At 40.6% G+C, this 20,270-nt stretch overlaps 1 protein-coding gene across 2 annotated transcripts in view; it reads left to right on the forward strand.

Annotated features, from left to right (window-relative positions):
• The window catches only part of agbl1 (AGBL carboxypeptidase 1), a 746,393-nt gene that overhangs the window by 227,899 nt on the left and 498,224 nt on the right, over window positions 1-20,270 (forward strand). For both annotated transcript variants that reach the window (XM_078168290.1, XM_078168291.1), the window contains exon 8: window positions 3,830-4,038. In XM_078168290.1, coding sequence (XP_078024416.1) covers window positions 3,830-4,038 — 209 coding nt within the window. The remainder of the gene's footprint in view (window positions 1-3,829; window positions 4,039-20,270) is intronic.

Raw genomic sequence — 20,270 nt, forward strand, 5'->3', positions numbered from 1 at the left:
GACCAGATCCACATCAAACTTGGTGAAAAAAGTCATCAGACGTTGATGATGCTTTATTGTGGAAACTGTGAGTTTTCGTCAAAGGGCGTGGCCACGGCCTGGTGGCGAACTTTGATGTTTCGCCGTGATGATAAATGTTGCTGTAACTTGACTCCACATGGGAATATCTTGCCAAAACTTCACACATATGATGACAGTCTAGCCTTGAACACATCTACAGAGGAATTTTGAATCACCGCCATAGTGCCACCTTCTGGCAACAGAAAGCTACTTTATACATTCTTTGATGTCCCGCTTCTAGCAGGTTAATCAGACCCACCTCAAACATTGCTGGTCTAAGTCCTTAAACCTTGATGATACTTAAAAATGAAGCTTTTGAGTTTCGTCAAACGCAGTCACCTTGGCGCCGCCTTGTTTGCCATCAAACACAATGTTGTTATGAAGGGACAAGGGATGCTTGAAAACTCATCAAACGTGGCATACACATCACAGGTCGAACATCCTGTTGTCTGATGTGATCTGTAACACTCTATCACGTACAAGAAAGCCTCTTGGAGCCATGCTCCAAACCCAACAGGACGTCCGCCATTTTGAATTTACTTGTGCCACTTTTGTGCATTTGGTGGGTATGATGTAGGGCCATTCCTGAGGTCATATATTGAAGGTGGTCATGATTGGTCGATGTGGGCGTGGCTTATTACAAGATAAAAAACTAACATTTATTTCAGCTGAACTATTGTACTAAGCGCTTTGAAATTCATAGAGTACATTTAGAATAGGACACAGACCTACCATACCAAAAATTGCGCAGATACTCCACTGGGTGGCGATATAACAGATGCAAACGCATTTTTTCCTGTTACTTCCACATTTTAAATCACATATCCATAAACTAAACTCTTGAGGCCAGCAGCAAAATTTGGTAATGATTGGTCAAAGTGGGCGTGACTTATTGCAACAAACGCATTCAGCCTGTAGTACTTCCAATGCACTTCCCATTACGGTGAATACTGCAGCTCAGACGTTGGCCTATGTCCTGATGCTCGCCCTGTCGTCCTTTGAGGCCGACCATTGTGGGCTCCATGGGGCTTGGAGGCTGAGTTGCGCTGGGAGGCTTGGACCCCATTCATAACTGCTTGCAGTTCTAGTTATTATTAGGGGTCCAAGCCCCCCTGGACTGGTTTCACTCATATCTCTCCAGCCGCACTCAGTTCATTCACATTCACACTATCCTTCCACTCTCATATCAATAATATTACACGGTCTGCATATTTTCATCTCTGCAACATTAATCGTCTCCACCCTTCCCTCAGCCCCCACACCACTTCTATTCTTGTCCATAGCCTTGTCCCCTCCTGCATCGACTACTGCAATTCTCCCTCACAAGTCCCTCCATAAGCTTCAAATGGTCCAAAACTCCACTGCTCGTATCATCACCAAAAACCCCCTCATTCCACCACATCACCCCTGTCCTCCAGCAACTACACTGGCTTCCGGTTAAATCCAGGATTCAATTCAAAATTCTCTTTTACACATTCAAGGCCATCCATAACCTCACCCCCACCATATTTGTCCAATCTCCTCCACATTGCCACCTCCTCCTGCTCCTTCCAATCCTCCCCTGTGCCCACCTCAGCACCATAGGGAGTAGAGCTTTCTGCTGCTCTGCTCCTCAACTCTGGAACTCACCCCTCCCTGACATCCGCAATATTAATTCTCTTCAGCTGTTTAAATCCAGACTCAAAACTCACCTGTTCAAATTAGCATACTCTCTCTGATTGCACTTTCCATTTTTTTCTGTATTGTTTCTTCTGTGTTGTTGTCTCTCCTTGTTGTTATTTATTACTTTTTTTACTATTGTACAATGACCTTGACTGTTTTGAAAGGCGCTTTTCAGATAAAATGTATTACTAGGGAGGTCTTATATGTATTACAAACCCAAATTTCACCCCCTAAACATGCTCAAAAACTCACCAAAATTGGCACGCATGTCAGGACTGGTGAAAAATTTGTTAAAATGAAAAAAATAATCCCAAACGTGCCAAAATGGGCTCTCTAGTGCCACCTAGGCACACTGAAATGGCTGTTGCAGCCCGTAGGAATGTCGTATAAAGACAAAACCAAAACTAGCTTGTTCATCTCATCAAGACCTACAAATCATGCACTGACACCCCTGACTTAAACCGAACTGGAAGTGAGCTATTTGCCGTTTCAAAGTAAGATTTTGCCTCAAAATGCTGTTTTTTCAAAAATTATCTTCTCCTAGAATGTTTATCGTATTGGCTTCAAACATGCACACATGCCAGACCAACTCCTGCTAAACAGATCTTCTTCATACCTTTGTAATTACTTAAACGGTTTGGATTTTATGGCCTCTTCAAGGTGACGTGCCACAAAACCTCCTGACAATCTTTGTGCCACCTAGACACACTAAAATGGCCACTGCTGCCTGTAGGGATGTTGTAGAAAGATCAAACCAAAGCTGGCTTGTTCGTCTCATCAAGACCTAAAAATGACACCCCTGACCTAAATCCAACAGGAAGTGAGCTATTTGCCCTTTCAAAGTAACGTCATTTTTCAAAAATTCTCTTTCTCAAAAAATATTTCCTCCTACACTGTTTATCTTATCAGCTTCAAACTCACACACATGACAGTTCAACCCCTGCTGAACAGATCGTCTGAATAACTTTGTCATTACTCGAACGGTTTTGATTTTATGGGCTCTTAAAGGTGACATGCCACAAAACCTCCTGAATGTCTTTGCGCTACCTAGACACACTAAAATGGCCCACCGTTTATCGTATCAGCTTCAAACTCACACACATCACAGGCCAACCCCTGCTGAACAGATCTTTTGAATAACTTTGTCATTACTCGAACGGTTTGGTTTTTATGGGCTCTTAAAGGTGACGTGCCACAATTGTTGGGATGGTTTGGGAGGGTGGTGGTTTGGGCACCTGTAACAATTGTAATCACTTGAATGATGCAGCTGCCCTTTTCTTGTGAATACCTTTATTTTCAATATATGCTGCAAACAAATGTATGGTTGGTTTAATGGAAAAATTAGTAAAGAATTGTTGAAGGAAAAATAAGGAGAAGCAAGGGAGCAAATGTGTCTTTACATTTTTTAGCAAAAAATAGAACAATATAATGCATCTGATTAAGTGTGCAAGGTTTCTGTGTGTAACACTTTTTTTGGATGATTGATTAAAAAAACACATGCAAAAAACTGAGTCAGTGTGTTAACGCCTTTATACTGTCCAAACACTGAACAATCAATTTTTCAAAGAGCAACAGGTCACATCAGGCTACAACAGTGATGGCACCTTTTGTACTATGAAACTGAAAATACAAAATAAATGGAATAACAACAAGTACAACTTGTTCATTAGGGGGAATGTTAGAATAAGCTGCAGCTTGGCTATATATACCAATGTAAATGCCATTTGCTTCAGTAATTAATCCTTTTCTGCTTCTGTGTTGCACATTAAGTGCATTAATCTATATACTGTGTATTTTGCGTGTGACTGCGTGCACCAGACCGTGTACCCAAAACCATGATGGTTTGGCACCAAATACACAAACATTTACAGCCCCACTACACTTCAGTGATGGTTTATATGTACAGCGGGAGGCAGGGTACACATGAACAGGTTACCAGTCGGTGACAGTAACACATAGACAGACCACCATTCACCTTTGGATGTTATGTTTATTTGCTCAGTTCACACTCTGTCCAGTCAGCTATTATTTAAGTAGATATCAGAGAAGCAAAGCACTGATGTCCTTCCCTCCCTCTCCTGTATTTGTCTGTGTCTCTCTCTCACAGAGGCTAATGTTTCCTCAGTGGTATCTAAGGGTTACATCTTCGGCCTCATGCGGCTTTATGAGGACTGGCACAGAAAGGACACTCAACATATTGCAGTAACAATCCGCCATGCACTGCTGCGCTGCCTCCATAAGGTCACCCACAGTACTGCTGGCAGACAGGCTTTCGTATCCCAGGGAGGCATCAGACTGTTGTATGAAACTACACAGGTAAAGTTCAAATCACCCCTTATTTGGGGCTTATCTGTCTCTCCTTCTCTCTTCTTTCTTTGTTAGTTCTTTCAGTTTTTCATAGAAAATACTGTCCTGTAAGTACTGTAGCTATTACCACTCAGACAACCATGTCTTAACATGTCAGTGTAGTTCCAGTCTTGTTGCCCTTTTACCATTTTCATGGAACCTTTAATCATCTTCACTGTAGGCCTGTTTGTTCCAGTCTCAGAGAAAACCCTTTTGTCTACAACATCAGTAGAAAGTCATACTGTAAACAGCCACTCTGATGTTGAGGCTTCACAAGTTCACTTTTTTTTCTGGTGTCAGTGGTCCAACCTCGGCCCTGTGTCAGGCTTGGCCCAAATAATAAACACTGTATTTAGGTTGGGTTATTGCTGTGGCAAAATGCAAGTGGACTCTCCATCAGCTTTGATCATGTGACGGCTAACCATGTGGTCATTGTTCCAACCAAGTCAATCAAGCAATCAATCAATCAATCAATCAGTCAAATTTTATTGATATAGCACTTTACATACAAAAGAATGCAACACAAAGTGCTTCACAAAATAAAAACAAGGGTTCTAGAGGGTTCATACCATAAAAGCAACTCTGATAAATAGGTAGGACTAAGACCATTAAGAGCTTTATACACCAATAAAAGGATCTTAAAAATCAATTCTCAATTCAATCAATCAATCAATCAATCAATCAATTTTTTTTTTATAAAGCCCAATATCACAAATCACAATTTGCCTCACAGGGCTTTACAGCATACGACATCCCTCTGTCCTTATGTAGCGTTCACACTGGGCACGAGTGAAGCGAATTACTCGCTCGTAACATGAGTAACACGCTGCCCGTAACGCGTGAGTTTAGACGCCTGACCATTTTGTTAATTCGCGTTATCGTGTCATTTGCACGAGTAGCGGGAAAGCCGGCTGTGCTAACTGGAGCTAAGCTAGTGCTAACGTTCATAGTACAACCATTCTGCAAACTAATTAAGGACACATATTTACAGAACTTACCAAGTAGACCAGTCTCCTCGGCGACTTTCACCCAAGCCTGCTACTTTTTGTTGTGGTCTCTGTAGAGTAGACATGTAGTATCATATAGCTCCGGGTAGCCACTGACGACCATGGCTGAGATAACCACCATCGCTGCTTTGTACCTGCTCTGGAAGTCCCAGATGCATCGGAGGGCCAAACGCCATCATTTTTGGGTTCACCCTATCCTGCAGAAGCGCATCCAGCTCGGCGAGTTTCACCATCTCCTCCAGGAACTCCGTCTGGATGATAGCCACTTTCAGCGGTACTTCAGGCTGACTGGGGCCCAGTTTGAGGACCTGTTGGCAAGGGTTGGCGCCAGAATCTCCTGGTAGGACACCAACTACAGGCACTCCATTTCAGCTGCGGAGCGTCTGTCCATCTGTCTCCGGTGAGTAGCAGTTTATTGTTGTGTCAACAACTGGACATTGTTGACACACACCAGTGACATCGGGAGAATCTCAACGCTGATTGGCTTTTGCGGCACAGCGTCACGCGAATTCGCCTCAAAAGTTCAATATTTTCAACTGGAGCGATAACATACTGGACGCGAATTTCGCGTCTATCGCAAAACATTTTATCTACATTTTATCTGTCGCGCTAGACGCATCCATCGCGCCGCCCAGCGCGAATTCGCGTCTAATCGCGTCTTTGCATTGACTTTGTATGTAATCTTGATGCGCAAATTTGTGAATTCGCGTTTGGTGTGAATGCAGCTTTAGGACCCTCAAAGCCGATAAGGAAAAACCCCCCAAAAAAACCCTTTAACAGTGGAAAAAAAATGGTAGAAACCTCAGGAAGAGCAACTGAGGAGGGATCCCTCTTCCAGGACGGACAGACGTGCAATAGATGTCGTACAGAACAGATCAGCATAATAAATTAACAGTAATCTGTATGACACAATGAGACAGAAAGAGAGACAGAGAGAGAGACAGAGAGAGATGAAGGACAGACGGTAATGACAGTAGCTTACAACATCATTAATGAAAGTAATAATATTAGTTATAATTCTGGCTATTGTGGTACAATATGTTGAAAGTATATATTAATGTTTGATAGTATACATATGTGAGAATAATCATATGTGTATAATAACAGTCGAAGTATGACTAATCATAACAGCAGCAGCAGGAGGCATCTGGCAGGACCACAGCAGCAGCATAACCACACACATCACACTATCCAGGCACTGCTGCCATATGAGTTAACCTGAGAGTCAGTGGAGCACAAAGGCTCCGGAGAAGAAGCTGAGTTAGTGATATGCAGTACGGCCAAGTTAGCAAGATGCAATAACAAGACATGAGAGAGAGAGAGAGAGAGAGAAAGTAACCGATGTATTATAGGAGGTCCCCTCAGCAGACTAGGCCTAAGTCAGCCTAACTAGGGGCTGGTACAAGGCAAGCCTGAGCCGGCCCTAACTATAAGCTTTATCAAAGAGGAGAGTCTTAAGTCTAATCTTAAATGTGGAGATGGTGTCTGCCTTCCGGACTGCAACAGGAAGATGATTCCACAGAGAGGAGCCTGATAGCTGAAGGCTCTGGCTCCTGATCTTTTGGAGATTTTAGGGACCACGAGTAGCCCTGCATTCTCAGAGCGCAGTGTTCTGGTGGGATAATATGGCACTATGAGCTCTCGAAGATATGATGGAGCCTGACCATTTAGAGCTTTATAAGTTAACAGTAGGATTTTAAATTCAATTCTGGATTTTACAGGGAGCCAGTGCAGAGAAGCTAAAACAGGAGAAATATGATCTTGTTTCTTATTTTCTGTTAGTGCCGCTGCATTCTGAATTAGCTGGAGAGTTTTTAAAGACTTATTAGAGCTACCTGATAATAGGGAGTTACAGTAATCCAGCCTAGAGGTAACAAAAGCGTGGACCAATTTTTCTGCATCTTTTCGGGTCAGGGTAGGCCTAATTTTCGCAATATTACGAAGATGAAAAAATGCAGTCGTGAGGTTTGTTTTAAATGAGAATTAAAAGAAGAATCTTGATCAAATATTACTCCAAGGTTTCTTGTGGTAGTGCTAGAGGCCAGAGCAATGCCATCTAGAGAAACTATGTCATCAGATAAAGAGTTTCTGAGTTGTTTGGGGCCAAGAACAATAACTTCAGTTTTGTCTGAATTTAACATAGGGAAATTGGTGCTCATCCAGGTTTTCATGTCTTTAAGGCAATTATGAAGTTTAGTTAATTGATTAGTTTCTTCTGGCTTCATCGATAAATACAACTGTATATCATCAGCATAACAATGGAAATTTACAGAGTGATTTCTAATGATGTTATCTAAAGGAAGCATATATAGAGTAAATAGGATTGGTCCGAGCACAGAACCTTGCGGAACTCCAAAACAAACTTTAGTACATAAGGATGATTCATTATGAACGTGAACAAACTGAAAACGATCAGATAAATAAGATTTAAACCAGCTTAGTGAACAACCTTTTTTGCCAATTAAGTGTTCCAGTCTCTGTAGCAGAATTTGATGGTTAATAGTGTCAAACGCCGCACTAAGATCTAATAAAACAAGTACAGGGATGAGTACTTTGTCTGAAGCAATCAGAAGGTCATTTGTAATTTTAACTAGTGCTGTCTCAGTGCTATGATGCACTCTAAATCCTGACTGGAATTCCCCAAATAAATTATTATCATGGAGAAAATCACACAGCTGGTCTGCGACTACTTTCTCAAGGATCTTTGAAAGAAAGGGAAGATTAGATATTGGTCTATAATTGGCTAACACCTCTGGATCCAGGGTGGTTTCTTTAGGAGAGGTTTAATTACAGCTACCTCAAAAGACTGTGGTACATAGCCTGTTAATAAAGATATACTGATCATGTCTAATATATGAGCGTTAACTAAAGGTAAGACTTCCTTAAATAGCCTAGTTGGGATGGGGTCTAAGAGACACGTTGATGATTTAGATGAAGAAATCACTGCGGTCAATTCTTGAAGAGAAATCGGGGAGAAGCAATCTAAATATATATTAGGTCTTACAGCTGTGTTTGAGGGCTGATAGGTACTATCTTAGGACAAAAGGTCATGAGTTTTGCCTCTAATAGTTAGAATTTTGTCATTAAAAAAAATCATAAAATCATTACTGCTAAGGGCTAAAGGAATACAAGGCTCAATAGAGCTGTGACTCTCAGTCAGCCTGGCTACAGTGCTGAAAAGAAACCTGAGGTTGTTCTTATTTTCTTCTATTAATGCTGAGTAATAGTTTTCTGAAGCACACATGAAGCCAATGCAGAGACTTTAAAATTGGTGTAATGTGTGCTCTCTTTCTGGTCCTTTTCAGCAAAGGGGCAGCTGAGTTTTGTAATAACTGTAATTGAGCAATGTTTTTCTTAGGAAGACCAGAAAGTAGAGCATTACAGTAATCAATTCTACAGGTGATAAAAGCATGCACCATGTGTGTTGGATTGAGAGACAAACTGTTGTGCTCTGGCAATGTTCTTAAGATAATAAAATCCAGTTTTGTCTACACTTCTAATATGTGTTTCAAAATTAAGATTCAATGCAAAGATAACTCCAAGATTTTTAAACTGTTGACAGGGTTTTAGTGCCAGTTCTTGCAGTTTTGTGTTGAGTTTCTCTCTCTCTGAGCTTCAGGACCAATAACTTAGACCTTGGTTTTGTCCTGGTTGAGTTGAAATTTTTTTTTCTGCCATCCAGGACTTAATACCTAAAATACAGTTAAAAAGGGCATCAATTGGTCCTGAATCATCAGGAGACATGGTGATGTACAGCTGTGTATCATCAGCATAACTATAGAAACTGATGCCGTGCCTCTTGATGATGTTTCCAACTGGCAGCATGTAAAGATTAAAAAGTGTTGGACCTAAAATTGCACCTTGGGGGACCAAGTTCAAATACTTTGAAAACCAGACTGATATTTTTCAAAAATGTTGCGGGAGATCATATAATATGGTTAAAAACGAGCTAAAATTTTACTTTTACATTTTACTTAAAAATGGCAGATTGGACAGTGGTCTGTAGTTGCTAAGTACTGGGGCATCTAAAGGCCAATTTCCACCAGATGCGTGTTGGTTACGTCTGCGCTCCGGCACGGCAGCGGAGCCAATAGGATTCCATTCTAGTCAATGTGTGTGTTTCCACCGGCTGCGGCTGTGCTGTGTTCCGGCTCCGTCTCAGCTCGGGCACTCCGGAGCCCTCCGCAACAGATACGCAGGACTTCTATTTTTGCCAGACGCCGGAGCACAATGCAGCAATTCAGCACAGAGCAGATCGCGCTGGGCAGGAAGTTGTGCACAGAAACACAATAAAACATCCGGTTAATTTTCAAAATAAAGTACATAGTGTTCACGGCGGATCATATTTCCCTGCACTACACCTTAAAAACTACATAATGGGCAGAGGCAGGCCTGAAGTCAACAGGTCAGAGGTTTTCAGACGTCATTTCACCCCGTGAACACCATGGACGAGGAGATATTAATCATGGCAGTGCACCGAGATGTCTTCCGGCGGAGCTGCACCGCACCGCACAGCAAACGCAGCCGGTGGGTATTGACGGACGGCGGAGCACGCAGCGGATAACCAGCGCTGCCGTTCTGCAACGGATACGCATCCAGTGGAAATCTGGCGTAAGTCATTTCATTTCAAAAGAGGCTCAACCATGGCAGTGTTGGGAACATAATTTTAGGTCTCACACGGCGGCACCAAATATGTATTGATCAACATATTAGGCCTCACCAAGGGGCACCAAATATGTAGGGATTTAAATTTGGGCTTCACGTGGAGGCACCAATTATGTTGGGGTCAATTGGCTATCAGAAATAATTAATTATTATTATTAATAATAATTAATAATTATGTTAAATAATGTGACTTAATTAACATTAAATCACCTCCTGGGGCACCATTCCCGTCAAGGGAAAATGATAGCCAGATAAAGATATCAGTCTCATAAAATACACTAAATTAATTTGGAGGTTTGATCAATAATTAAATGAATGACAATAACCAAAATTAACAGTAAAGTATTTTGGAGTTCTTGACGCAGCAGAGGTTGACCATTCATTCACTCTTGTGCAACATTAAACAAACAGCAGGTATGATTCCAAAGAATTATATTTATTCACAAACTAGCAAAGCAAACCAAAATACACAAATTCTAACGAACTATATACAAGCTTGGTGTGTGTGTGTGTGTGTGTGTGTGTGTGCGTGCGTGTGCGTGCGAGAGAGAGAGAGAGAGAGAGAGAGAGAGAGAGAGATACAAAGGCAGGTGTGGTGATCAAAGAGCCGTTTGGCCTACAAAACAAAATGGCTTAGCAAACTAAACACTTAGCTTTGGCAAAGCCAACTAATCAACGACCTAACTGCAAACAATCACAACAATAACTCAATGACAGCATTAAATCACATACAACAAGTTAAACAGTCTTGCTAAGCCTGTAGAGCTGTGATGAAGCTATGCCCAGTTGTAACTTTACCGATCCTTGAGTGGATGGGAGAAAGAGTCACTTGGTGGTGTGCTGCTTTGTTAGCCGGCAGAAGAAGACTGGGAAGAGCTGTGGTTCCAGCTGCAGTCTTTGCTGTGTCCTTGGTGCAAAGGTTCTGATCCGAGGAAGCCAGTCACTCAGGGTCCTTGCAGAGTTAGACACTGGGTGCTAACTCACTTAGTTGCTTGTTGCTGGAAAGCTAGTTGCAAACCTTGTGCTTGCGAGTCTAACTTCTCTGGTTCAGGTTTGCCTCAGCCTTGAGCGTGGGCAAGTCATGGTCCAGGCAAAAGAGAGTCTGTTAGCAATTGCCCACCTTTGACGGTTTAGGGCAAGGAGCAAGGGCCTGAGCATCTGGGCTGTTCCAGGCCCAGCTGGAAAGAGATGTGGGCTGTTCCTCAGTTCCCGAGTAAGAGAGCAGGACTGTCTGAAGGGAGCAGACCTTCTACAGATGCCTGTGACATCACAGAGTCACATGTCACTGTAAAAGTCCTGTCCAATAAAGTTGTGAGACTTGCGTGTCACTGAGGTATGAGGTGAGACATCCTGGAGATGGGTGTCAAATAGTTGTCTTTGTTTGGAGAACAAAGAGCATGCAGAGAAGGAAGCCTTTCAATGTCCAGTGTAGATTTTACCAAATGACAAAACATCTGTGGCCCTGTGAATCCCAACAGCAGTTTTAAAAGCAGCAGGGAAAACACCCATCTGAAGTGAATAATTTACAATGTTAAGAATGTCTTCATCTAAAAAGCTATAAAATGTTTTAAAAATAATGTGGAATGGGATATTAAAGGCAGGTTGCTGGTTTTAATTGAGAGATCACTCAAGCATTTCATCATCAACCAGGACACACTTCTCTGGTGTTTCCCCACATAAAAACAAAGGTTCAGGTGTGTTAAAATGAATAGGCTGGGGTTGACTTAAATTCAGTCTAATTGTTTTGATTTTACTACTGAAGTGGACTGCGAATTCTTCACATTTTAAGTTGGTTGACATACTGCTGGACTTCACAAAAACTGGGTTAATTAAACAATCAATGGTTGAAAAAAGAATTTTTGGATTGTTGTGGTTGTCAGTGATTAATTTAATTGTGCCTGTCTTGCATTTCAACTGCTTTATTGTAGATAGTGAGTTGATTTCATCTCTGATTTGGTAGTTGATCATTAGCTTATTTCCCCATCGTCTTTCTGCTATCTGACAGTTTCTTTTTAATTGTCTAATTTCTTAATTTCTCCAGGGGGGTGTCAAATTGGTGGCAACCTTTTTCAGTTTTACTTGGGCCACTTTATCCAGATTTGACCCAAGTTTACTGTTAACACTATCTACAATAAAATCACAAGATTAGTGTAAAAAGTCTGCAGGACTGTCACTTGAAAACTCAATAAGATTTTAGAAGAATAGAAGAATTGAAGTCTTTATTGTCATTGCATACCAGATACAACAAATTAGAGATGCTGCTCCTAATGGTGCTTGACAACATTCTCACATAAATAAATAATACTGATAAATAAAACTCACCCACACACATCCCACATCATAAATCATAGAACTAACATTAAAAACAACAATAAGTCCAACCCCTAGTTAGACCATAGTGCAATTCTGCATCAAGAAGCAGTAGTGGAGTGCAAACAGCAATATACAAAGTCCATAAAAATGTGTAGACTGCAGAGTTGTTACTGAGAGTTAAGTGCAATGATGGCCTGGGGGAAAGAGGTGTTATGAAATCTGGACGTGTGTGCCTTGATGGACCGATAGCGTCTGCCTGTAGGCAGCAGCTGGAAAAGTTTATGGCCAGGGTATGTAGAGTCTTTGGCAATGGTGGAGGCTCTTTTGAGGTAGTGGGCGGTGGCAATGTCCTTAAGTGAGGGTAACGGGCAGCCAATGACTTTTCCAGCTGTGCGTATAATCCGCTGCAGTTACTTTTTCTCTGCAGCTGTGCTGCCTGCGTACCACACTGTAATATTGTAGGTTAAGATGCTTTCAATGGCTGACCGGTAAAAAGTCACAAGCAGTTTCTCATCCAGGTTATTTCTCCTGAGCAGCCTGAGGAAATGGAGACGCTTCTGTGCTTTTTGGCGATTTCTTTGATGTTAATGGATCAGGAGATGTTGTTGGATATATGAAGTCCCAGATACTTGAAAGAGTCAACCTGCTCCACACATGCTCCATTAATCCACAGCGGTGTTGGATCTCCCGTGTTTTCTCCTGAAATCCAGGATAAGTTCTTTTTCAGCCACTTTAGCAGTTAGATAGCATTTCCTGACAGTTCTGGAATATCCTCTTGTATAAAACCATCTACAGTAAGAAAGACAGAAATTATCAGAAATGCCTACATCCACAACTGAAGAAATATTTGCAGAGAGGCCATAGGTTATCACTAAGTCTACAGTGTGGCCTCTGTTGTGTGTTGGCTGGGTAACATGTTGGATAAAATTCCTTCAGTTAAGTAAATTAAAAAATTCTAATGCAAAAGAGTCTGATTGATTGTCTATGTGCAAAATAAAATCACCTAAAATAATAACTTTATTGTGGTTAGTGTGGAAGGAGTGAAAGGAAGGAGTGATATTCAAAAGAAGTGTATTCATCAAATGTAAACTGTTTAAAACCAAGTAATGGTGAGAGAATGGATGCTGTACCCCCACCCTTTTTTCCTGTCCTGATTGAATAAGAAAAACTGTAGCTGTGTGGTGAGGCTTCAATGAGTGTAGCAGGTCCATCTGTGTTTAGCCAGGACTCAGTTAAAAACATACAATCAATATTATTATCTAAAATCAAGTCATTAATAATAAAAGTCGGTAACGCTTTAGATTACAGCCCGCAATTTACACCGTAACTATCAGGTAGTTACGGTGTAATCTGTTGTACTAACGGTGTACCAGTGTAGTACGTTCCAATACATATATGTAGGTACAGGGGAACAAGATGTTAAGTTATGGAATAAGGGGCTAACAATACATGAATTTACAGAGAATTTATATTATAGGTTTTTTTAACTACTGGTTACCTATTCTATTATAACAGGGCATGTGCGACCTACTGATCAATAATATGGAAGTTTGGGGGGGATTTAGAGAACTTAAACAGTAGGTATTTTAAACTACAGGGTACTTATTCTATTATAACAGGGTATGTGCGACCTACTGATCAATAATATGGACGTTTGGGGGGATTTAGAGAGAACTTATACAGTAAGTGTTTTTAACTAGAGGGTACTTATTCTATTATTACAAGGTACAGTATGACAATAAAACGGAAAAATTGGAGGGAAGATGGAGTGATGACTTCTGCAGCAAGTAATAAATGAGATGTGATTTTATTTCAAAATGACCTTATTACAAACAAACAGGCAATCTACATTGTTCCTTTATATTTTTAGGGAGTAGCCTATACAACTACAGGGTACATCTGTTTGTTTACTTCGGAACAAAGGTCCAGATGACAGTATGTTGTCATGGATACTGTTGGCATCTGAAGACTGTCTCAGCTGTCACTCAACCCACCAGCATTACATTACTTGACGCTCGTTTATGGCTTCATGACTCCGCTTGCCATCAGCAGACAGAATTCACCCACCCTAGATGTGACTCACTTGTGTTTTGGTGTAAACACATTGACAATTTTGAAGTCATTAAAATGTTGAAGGTTTTTTCCCTGGCAATTGTGTTCGTCCGGCATTACGGCTCCTCAAGATGCAAGCTCACCTTTTTCCAGCTCTGTGCACGCTCTTCTTTCATCCCAGGAAATCAAATACAAATATAGCAAGATAAAACACGACGCATATGGTTAATATGCTTTACTGACAGCTTACTGTGCAGTTAATTTAGTTTGTTCTTCCATGTCTTCCATACTTTAATAATGTAGGCCTACTCATAAATTATAATGTGGGAACAAAATGCCAACGGGAGATAAAATACATACTTACACTTAATATGAAAACAAATACTGATGACCAAAAAGTATAAATCAAATAAGTGACAAAGTGTTTTGTTGTTTGTTGTTTTGAAATAGAAAAAGCTCTAGGCTCGCCCACACTTTGGCGTATGTTGGTGAGATGAGGCAACGTACATAATCTGTTTCCTGCTAATCAGAGAGATGTAGATGGCACTGCTGTTAACCTACTTTACAGCAAACATAAGGTGGGTAATAACTTGAATATATTTACTGGCACAAAACAGTCGGGTGGGGCGGCACGGTGGTGTGGTGGTTAGCACTCTCGCCTCACAGCAAGAGGGTTGCCGGTTCGATCCCGGGCGTGGGAGCCCTTCTGTGTGGAGTTTGCATGTTCTCCCGTGTCAGCGTGGGTTCTCTCTGGGCACTCCGGCTTCCTCCCACAGTCCAAAGACATGCAGATTGGGGACTAGGTTAATTGATAACTCTAAATTGTCCGTAGGTGTGAATGTGAGCGTGAATGGTTGTTTGTCTCTATGTGTCAGCCCTGCGATAGTCTGGCGACCTGTCCAGGGTGTACCCTGCCTCTCACCCGATGTCAGCTGGGATAGGCTCCAGCCCCCCCGCGACCCTCAAGAGGATGAAGCGGTTAGAAGATGAATGAATTAATGAAAACAGTCTGGTTTGTGGCTCATGTCAAATGTAGCGTTAACTGAACAAATGAAAGGTGTTGTTGGAGTGTTAGCTCGATAATCATTTGTTAGCTACCGGATGTTCACATCCAAGCTAACGCTACCCTGCAGCTTTTATAAGCTGACACTTATGAATAGAATTTAAAATGTCATTAAATTCAATGTAATAGACTATAATGCAAGTGGGTTTGTGTCTTACAGACGCAGAAACATGTTCAGGTGATTATATTCACATAGCAACTTTCAGTAAGCTAATCTGCTAACGTTACTGTCCTGTTGTGCACTACAACGCTGAAGTTAGCTTGCGATTCGTCGCATCTGATTCAGGATGAAAGGAAAAGTTTAGGGGAACTTAATAATGATATTTAGCGGCAGATTCTCCATTTTTGCACCACTTATACTTATTGAAGTGTTAGTGGGTTGTTTGTTTTTTTTTGTTTTTTTACATTTTTCAATTTTTACAACATATAACAAAGACAATAAAGACAATAGATACGACACATACACACACACACACACACTACAAAGGCATTCGCCAGGAGTTACAGAGTACTGACATAAGCATGAACAATAAGCAACAAGCTTACTTAAGTAATCACTGTGCCAACATTACCCGGAGAGGGTTTGACTTAAACTAAAATTCATATTCCTATACTGGCTTTATCATTTACATTTATTCTTGGATTGCATTTCTTATATTTAAGTATTTTTTTAATAAGTATCCAAAGTCCATGTAGGTCATCTCGTTCATGCATATCCTATAGAACTGAAGCTGCACGCTCCATCATAATTAATTCTGTAAAGCCCTTCAGCCAGTTATTCAAACAAAAGCAGTTGGGTTTCCGTACTTTCCAATTCATGAGTATAATCCTTTTCACATGTGTAAGCACAGGTAATGGGCTACCTGCTGGGCATCGCTGCCTGTCGCACCTCCGACGGTGCCAATGGGTCAGCTGCAGAGTCATCAGCCGGGAACCACCCTTCAATAATGTTTCGCTCCATTAATCCCGGAACATCTCACGGTGGTGGAGCAACGGATAGGGACGTCTCCCTACCGTCCCCTGCAGCTGACCCTAGGACCCTTGCCTTCCCCACGCCTTATCCTTCCTTCTTATCCAAAGCCAGAAGCTGCCTTGCTCTGCCTCATCTGCCAACTCCTTGAGGGCTTTCTTCAGCCCTGGACCGGCCACTCCCACAATCTTCAAGAGGCACTGGACAGATGTTCCAATGAAACCTCTGCAGCTGACTTCAACAGAGTGGATGGTGGCTGACCACCCTGCTTCTCTGCACTCAGCTGCCAGCTCCGTGTACTTGTCCTTCTTCCTCTCGAAGACTGCCTGCATCTCTCCCTCCCATGGAACAGTGACCTCTACCATTACCACTGCGACCACCAGCTCTTTCCTCTCCTTCCTTGTGGCTTTGGACCAAAACTTAGGAGCTGTTCCCCATCACAGGCCGGCTCTCCCTGACCGTGTCCTGCCAACGATCTCGAGGTGCCTCAGTCTACTGATGGCTTGGTCGACTGCCTGCTCAGCCCTCCACTTGCGACCTGTCTGAACTGGTGCTTTGATGTTTCTAATAGATGGATCAGACGAGTCTCTTAGCTCTAACACAAGCCTTGCCTTCTCCTGTCTGTAGCCCAGGTTGATCAATTTCAGTGGAAGCTGTAGTGTGTTCCGTCCAAAGAGAGCTGCATTGGAGAGGCTCTGGCGCAGGCCTAGCCACTTGCGGATGAATCTGTTGGCCTTGGCATCCATCCTCAATACTATACATACAGAGAGGAATGCCAACGTCAACAGTTGTTGTATTACACTAGATTCTACACCGTCCATTTTAACACTTCGGGGCATATTGTTACATCATTTTTTAAAATCAAGCTTAGACATTTTTTTTTCTTTCCCAAAATTTCCATATTTCTGGACAATTCCATAACATATGCATCAAAGATCCTTTCTTTCCACAGGGAAAGAGGGCTCATCTTGTTCTGTTTGTATGGGGTTATGTATGTTGTTTGTATAATCTGTATAATTTTATATCTAACACATTTTGATAAATAGTTTGTATGTCGTATAATGAAGTTCCATTGTTCAGGTGACAGATGTTTTCCAAAATCATGTTCCCACTGTTGTTTAACTTTATCCAAATTACTCCTGAAGGGAAGAGAAATATAACTGTAAAGTTTGGATACTGTGCCTCTACCTATTGCAATTTCTCTAAATCTGTCATCTAATCCTTTATCTGCTGCCACAGTGACACCCTAAGATATGATCTTTTGCAATATTGTTCTCAATTGAAGATACTGTAAAAAACATGATTGATTCAAATTATATTTATCTTTAACATCATTAAAGAACATTATTTTCCCCTGTTCTACAATTTGTTCCACTTTCTTGATGTTATATCTGTTCCATTCCTTATTGAAGAGAGTCTTCCCTCCTGCAGTAAATAATGGATTCCTCCACAATGGACATGAAGGCAGGTTTAACCTGTTTATTCCACATTTCTTATGTATAATCTTCACTATATCACATGAGAAATTTATAATAGGATTCTTAAATTTTATACTTGTTTTCTTACAGTACCATAGAGCAGGCAGAGATATTTGCTTTTGGCTCTCAGCAATGATTTGGTTTTCCAGCCATATCCAACTTCTAGCTTCATGGTGTTCATGATAAGCCCATAGCAAAGGTTATTTACCATTAAAGGCTAAATAGTATGCATATACATCAGGTACTCCTAGCCCCCCTTTATTTTTGCACCTTACAAGCTTACCAAGGCTGATTCTTGGTGTTTTTGTTCCCCCATAGAAACATTACAAAGAGTTTTTTAATTTCTTTAAACCAAGATTCAGGAAATTTCAGTGGGATTGATGCCATCGTAAAAGTAAGTCTGGGAAAGATGTTCATTTTAATTATCTCTGCTTGCCCCCATAAAGATAGCCGGAGTGTTCCCCATCTCATAAGATCTTCTTTAATCAATTTAGGACTATTTATTTCAAACAATTTTTCAATTGGGGAAATTATATTGATGCCAAGATATCTTAAACCGTCCTTCTTCCAGGCTATCTGGGTTGCACCAAGATGTGCTGGAAATGTCATACAGTTGAGGGGAACTGCCTCACCTTTGCTCCAGTTTACCTTATATCCAGAAAATTTGCCAAACTCATTTATAAGCTTAAACAGATGTTCCACTGAGTTTTCTAATTTAGACAATGTTAAGAGTATATTGTCTGCAAATAAATAAATTTTTAAATCGTGATCATACATTTTAATACAGCTTATTTGTTGATTAGCTTGAATAGCGCATGCCAGGGTTTCCAGTGCCAAGATGAAGATTAATGGTGAGACTGGGCACCCTTGCCATGTGGATCGTGTTAACTCAAAAGGCAGCGACATAATTCCATTGGTTTTAACACAAGCAAGTGGTTTGTAATAGAGTGCTCTTATCCACTGCATGTGAACTTGACCGAAACCATATCTTTGTAAAGTATAAAATAAATATGACCATTCAACCCTGTCAAATGCTTTTTCAGCATCCAGCGATAACAAGATCACTGGATGCTGAAGTGAAGTGGCTTTGTAAAATCACTTGCAATAGCCTTCTCATATTGCTTGAGGAATGACGCCCTTTCACAAAACCTACTTTGTCAAAATGGACCAATGAGGGAACCACTTTTCCCACACGTAATGCCAGTATTTTAGCAAATATTTTATAATCATTATTGAGCAGGCTAAGAGGCCTGTAATTGCTCATTTGCGTGGGATCTTTGCCTTGTTTTGGTATTGTGGTAATCACAGTTCTCATACTGGCAGGCATTGATTGAGAAGTTATTGCGTCATTATATAGCATTGTCAGGTAAGGTATGAGTTCATTCTGAAAGGCTTTGCAAAACTCAATACTAAATCCGTCTTCTCCAGGTGTTTTGCCATTACAGAGACATTTTAGGGCTGTATTAATCTCTGTACCTGTGATATATTCTTCTAGATCAGTCTTGTCTACTTCTCTTATTGAAGGCAAGCATATACTACTAAAAAATTATGGACAACGTTTAGATCAGGGTTGCCTTCTGATTCATTCATTCATTCTTATAATAGTTTTTAAAACACTGATTCATTTGCTTTCGATCTTGTACAGGTTGTCCATTACAATCATATATCTTTAAGATTTGGTGCTTAGATTCTATTCGTGTTAGTCTCATAGCCAGCATTTTACCTGCCTTCTCACCTGACTCGAAGTGTTTTCTTCTTAGTTTAAATAGCGCAAATGTGGTTTCTTCGTGCATTATTTCTTGCATTTGTGCTCTGCATAATAGCAAAGAATCCCTTAATGTTTGGTTATCTGGTTCCCTCATGTGTCCCTTTTCAAGTTTATTAAGTTCCTCTTTTAATGTTTTTTTTCCTTTCATTCTTCTCCCTCTTTTTAACAGTTGTGTAGCTAATTATCCACCCCCTGCATGTGGCCTTAAATGCTTCCCGTACTGTTTGAACTGAATTTATTGAATACAGATTCAAAGTAAAATATTCTTTTATTTTTTCCTTTGTTGAAGAAACATATTTATCATCCCCCAATATTAAGTTATTTAATCGCCATTGCTTTGTGTTATTTACTTCAAAGGCGGGGAGAAAGCTAACGGATACGGGAGCATGGTCTGAGATCAATATATTATGAATTTCAGAGTTAACTACATTTTTGACCATCTGACTGGATACTAACAAATAGTCGATACTAGAATATGAATTATGGGCTTTTGAGTAAAAGGTATATTCTCGTGTGTTTGTATTTATACATCTCCAAATATCTGTTGTGCATGTAGTTTGAAATTCGTCAAACGCTATATAGACATACGTATGTATATATATATAACAGTATAACTATATATATATATATATATATATATATATATATCTACAGTACAGGCCAAAAGTTTGGACACACCTTCTCATTCAATGCATTTTCTTTATTTTCATGACTATTTACATTGTAGATTCTCACTGAAGGCATCAAAACTATGAATGAACACATGTGGAGTTATGTACTTAACAAAAAAAAGGTGAAATAACTGAAAACATGTTTTATATTCTAGTTTCTTCAAAATACTGTACTGTATTTCCTTGTCAGAAATTACATCCAGTGGTTTGAATGG

Source organism: Epinephelus lanceolatus, chromosome 5, assembly GCF_041903045.1.
Source record: "Epinephelus lanceolatus isolate andai-2023 chromosome 5, ASM4190304v1, whole genome shotgun sequence".
NCBI classification, from domain to species: Eukaryota; Metazoa; Chordata; class Actinopteri; order Perciformes; family Serranidae; genus Epinephelus; species Epinephelus lanceolatus.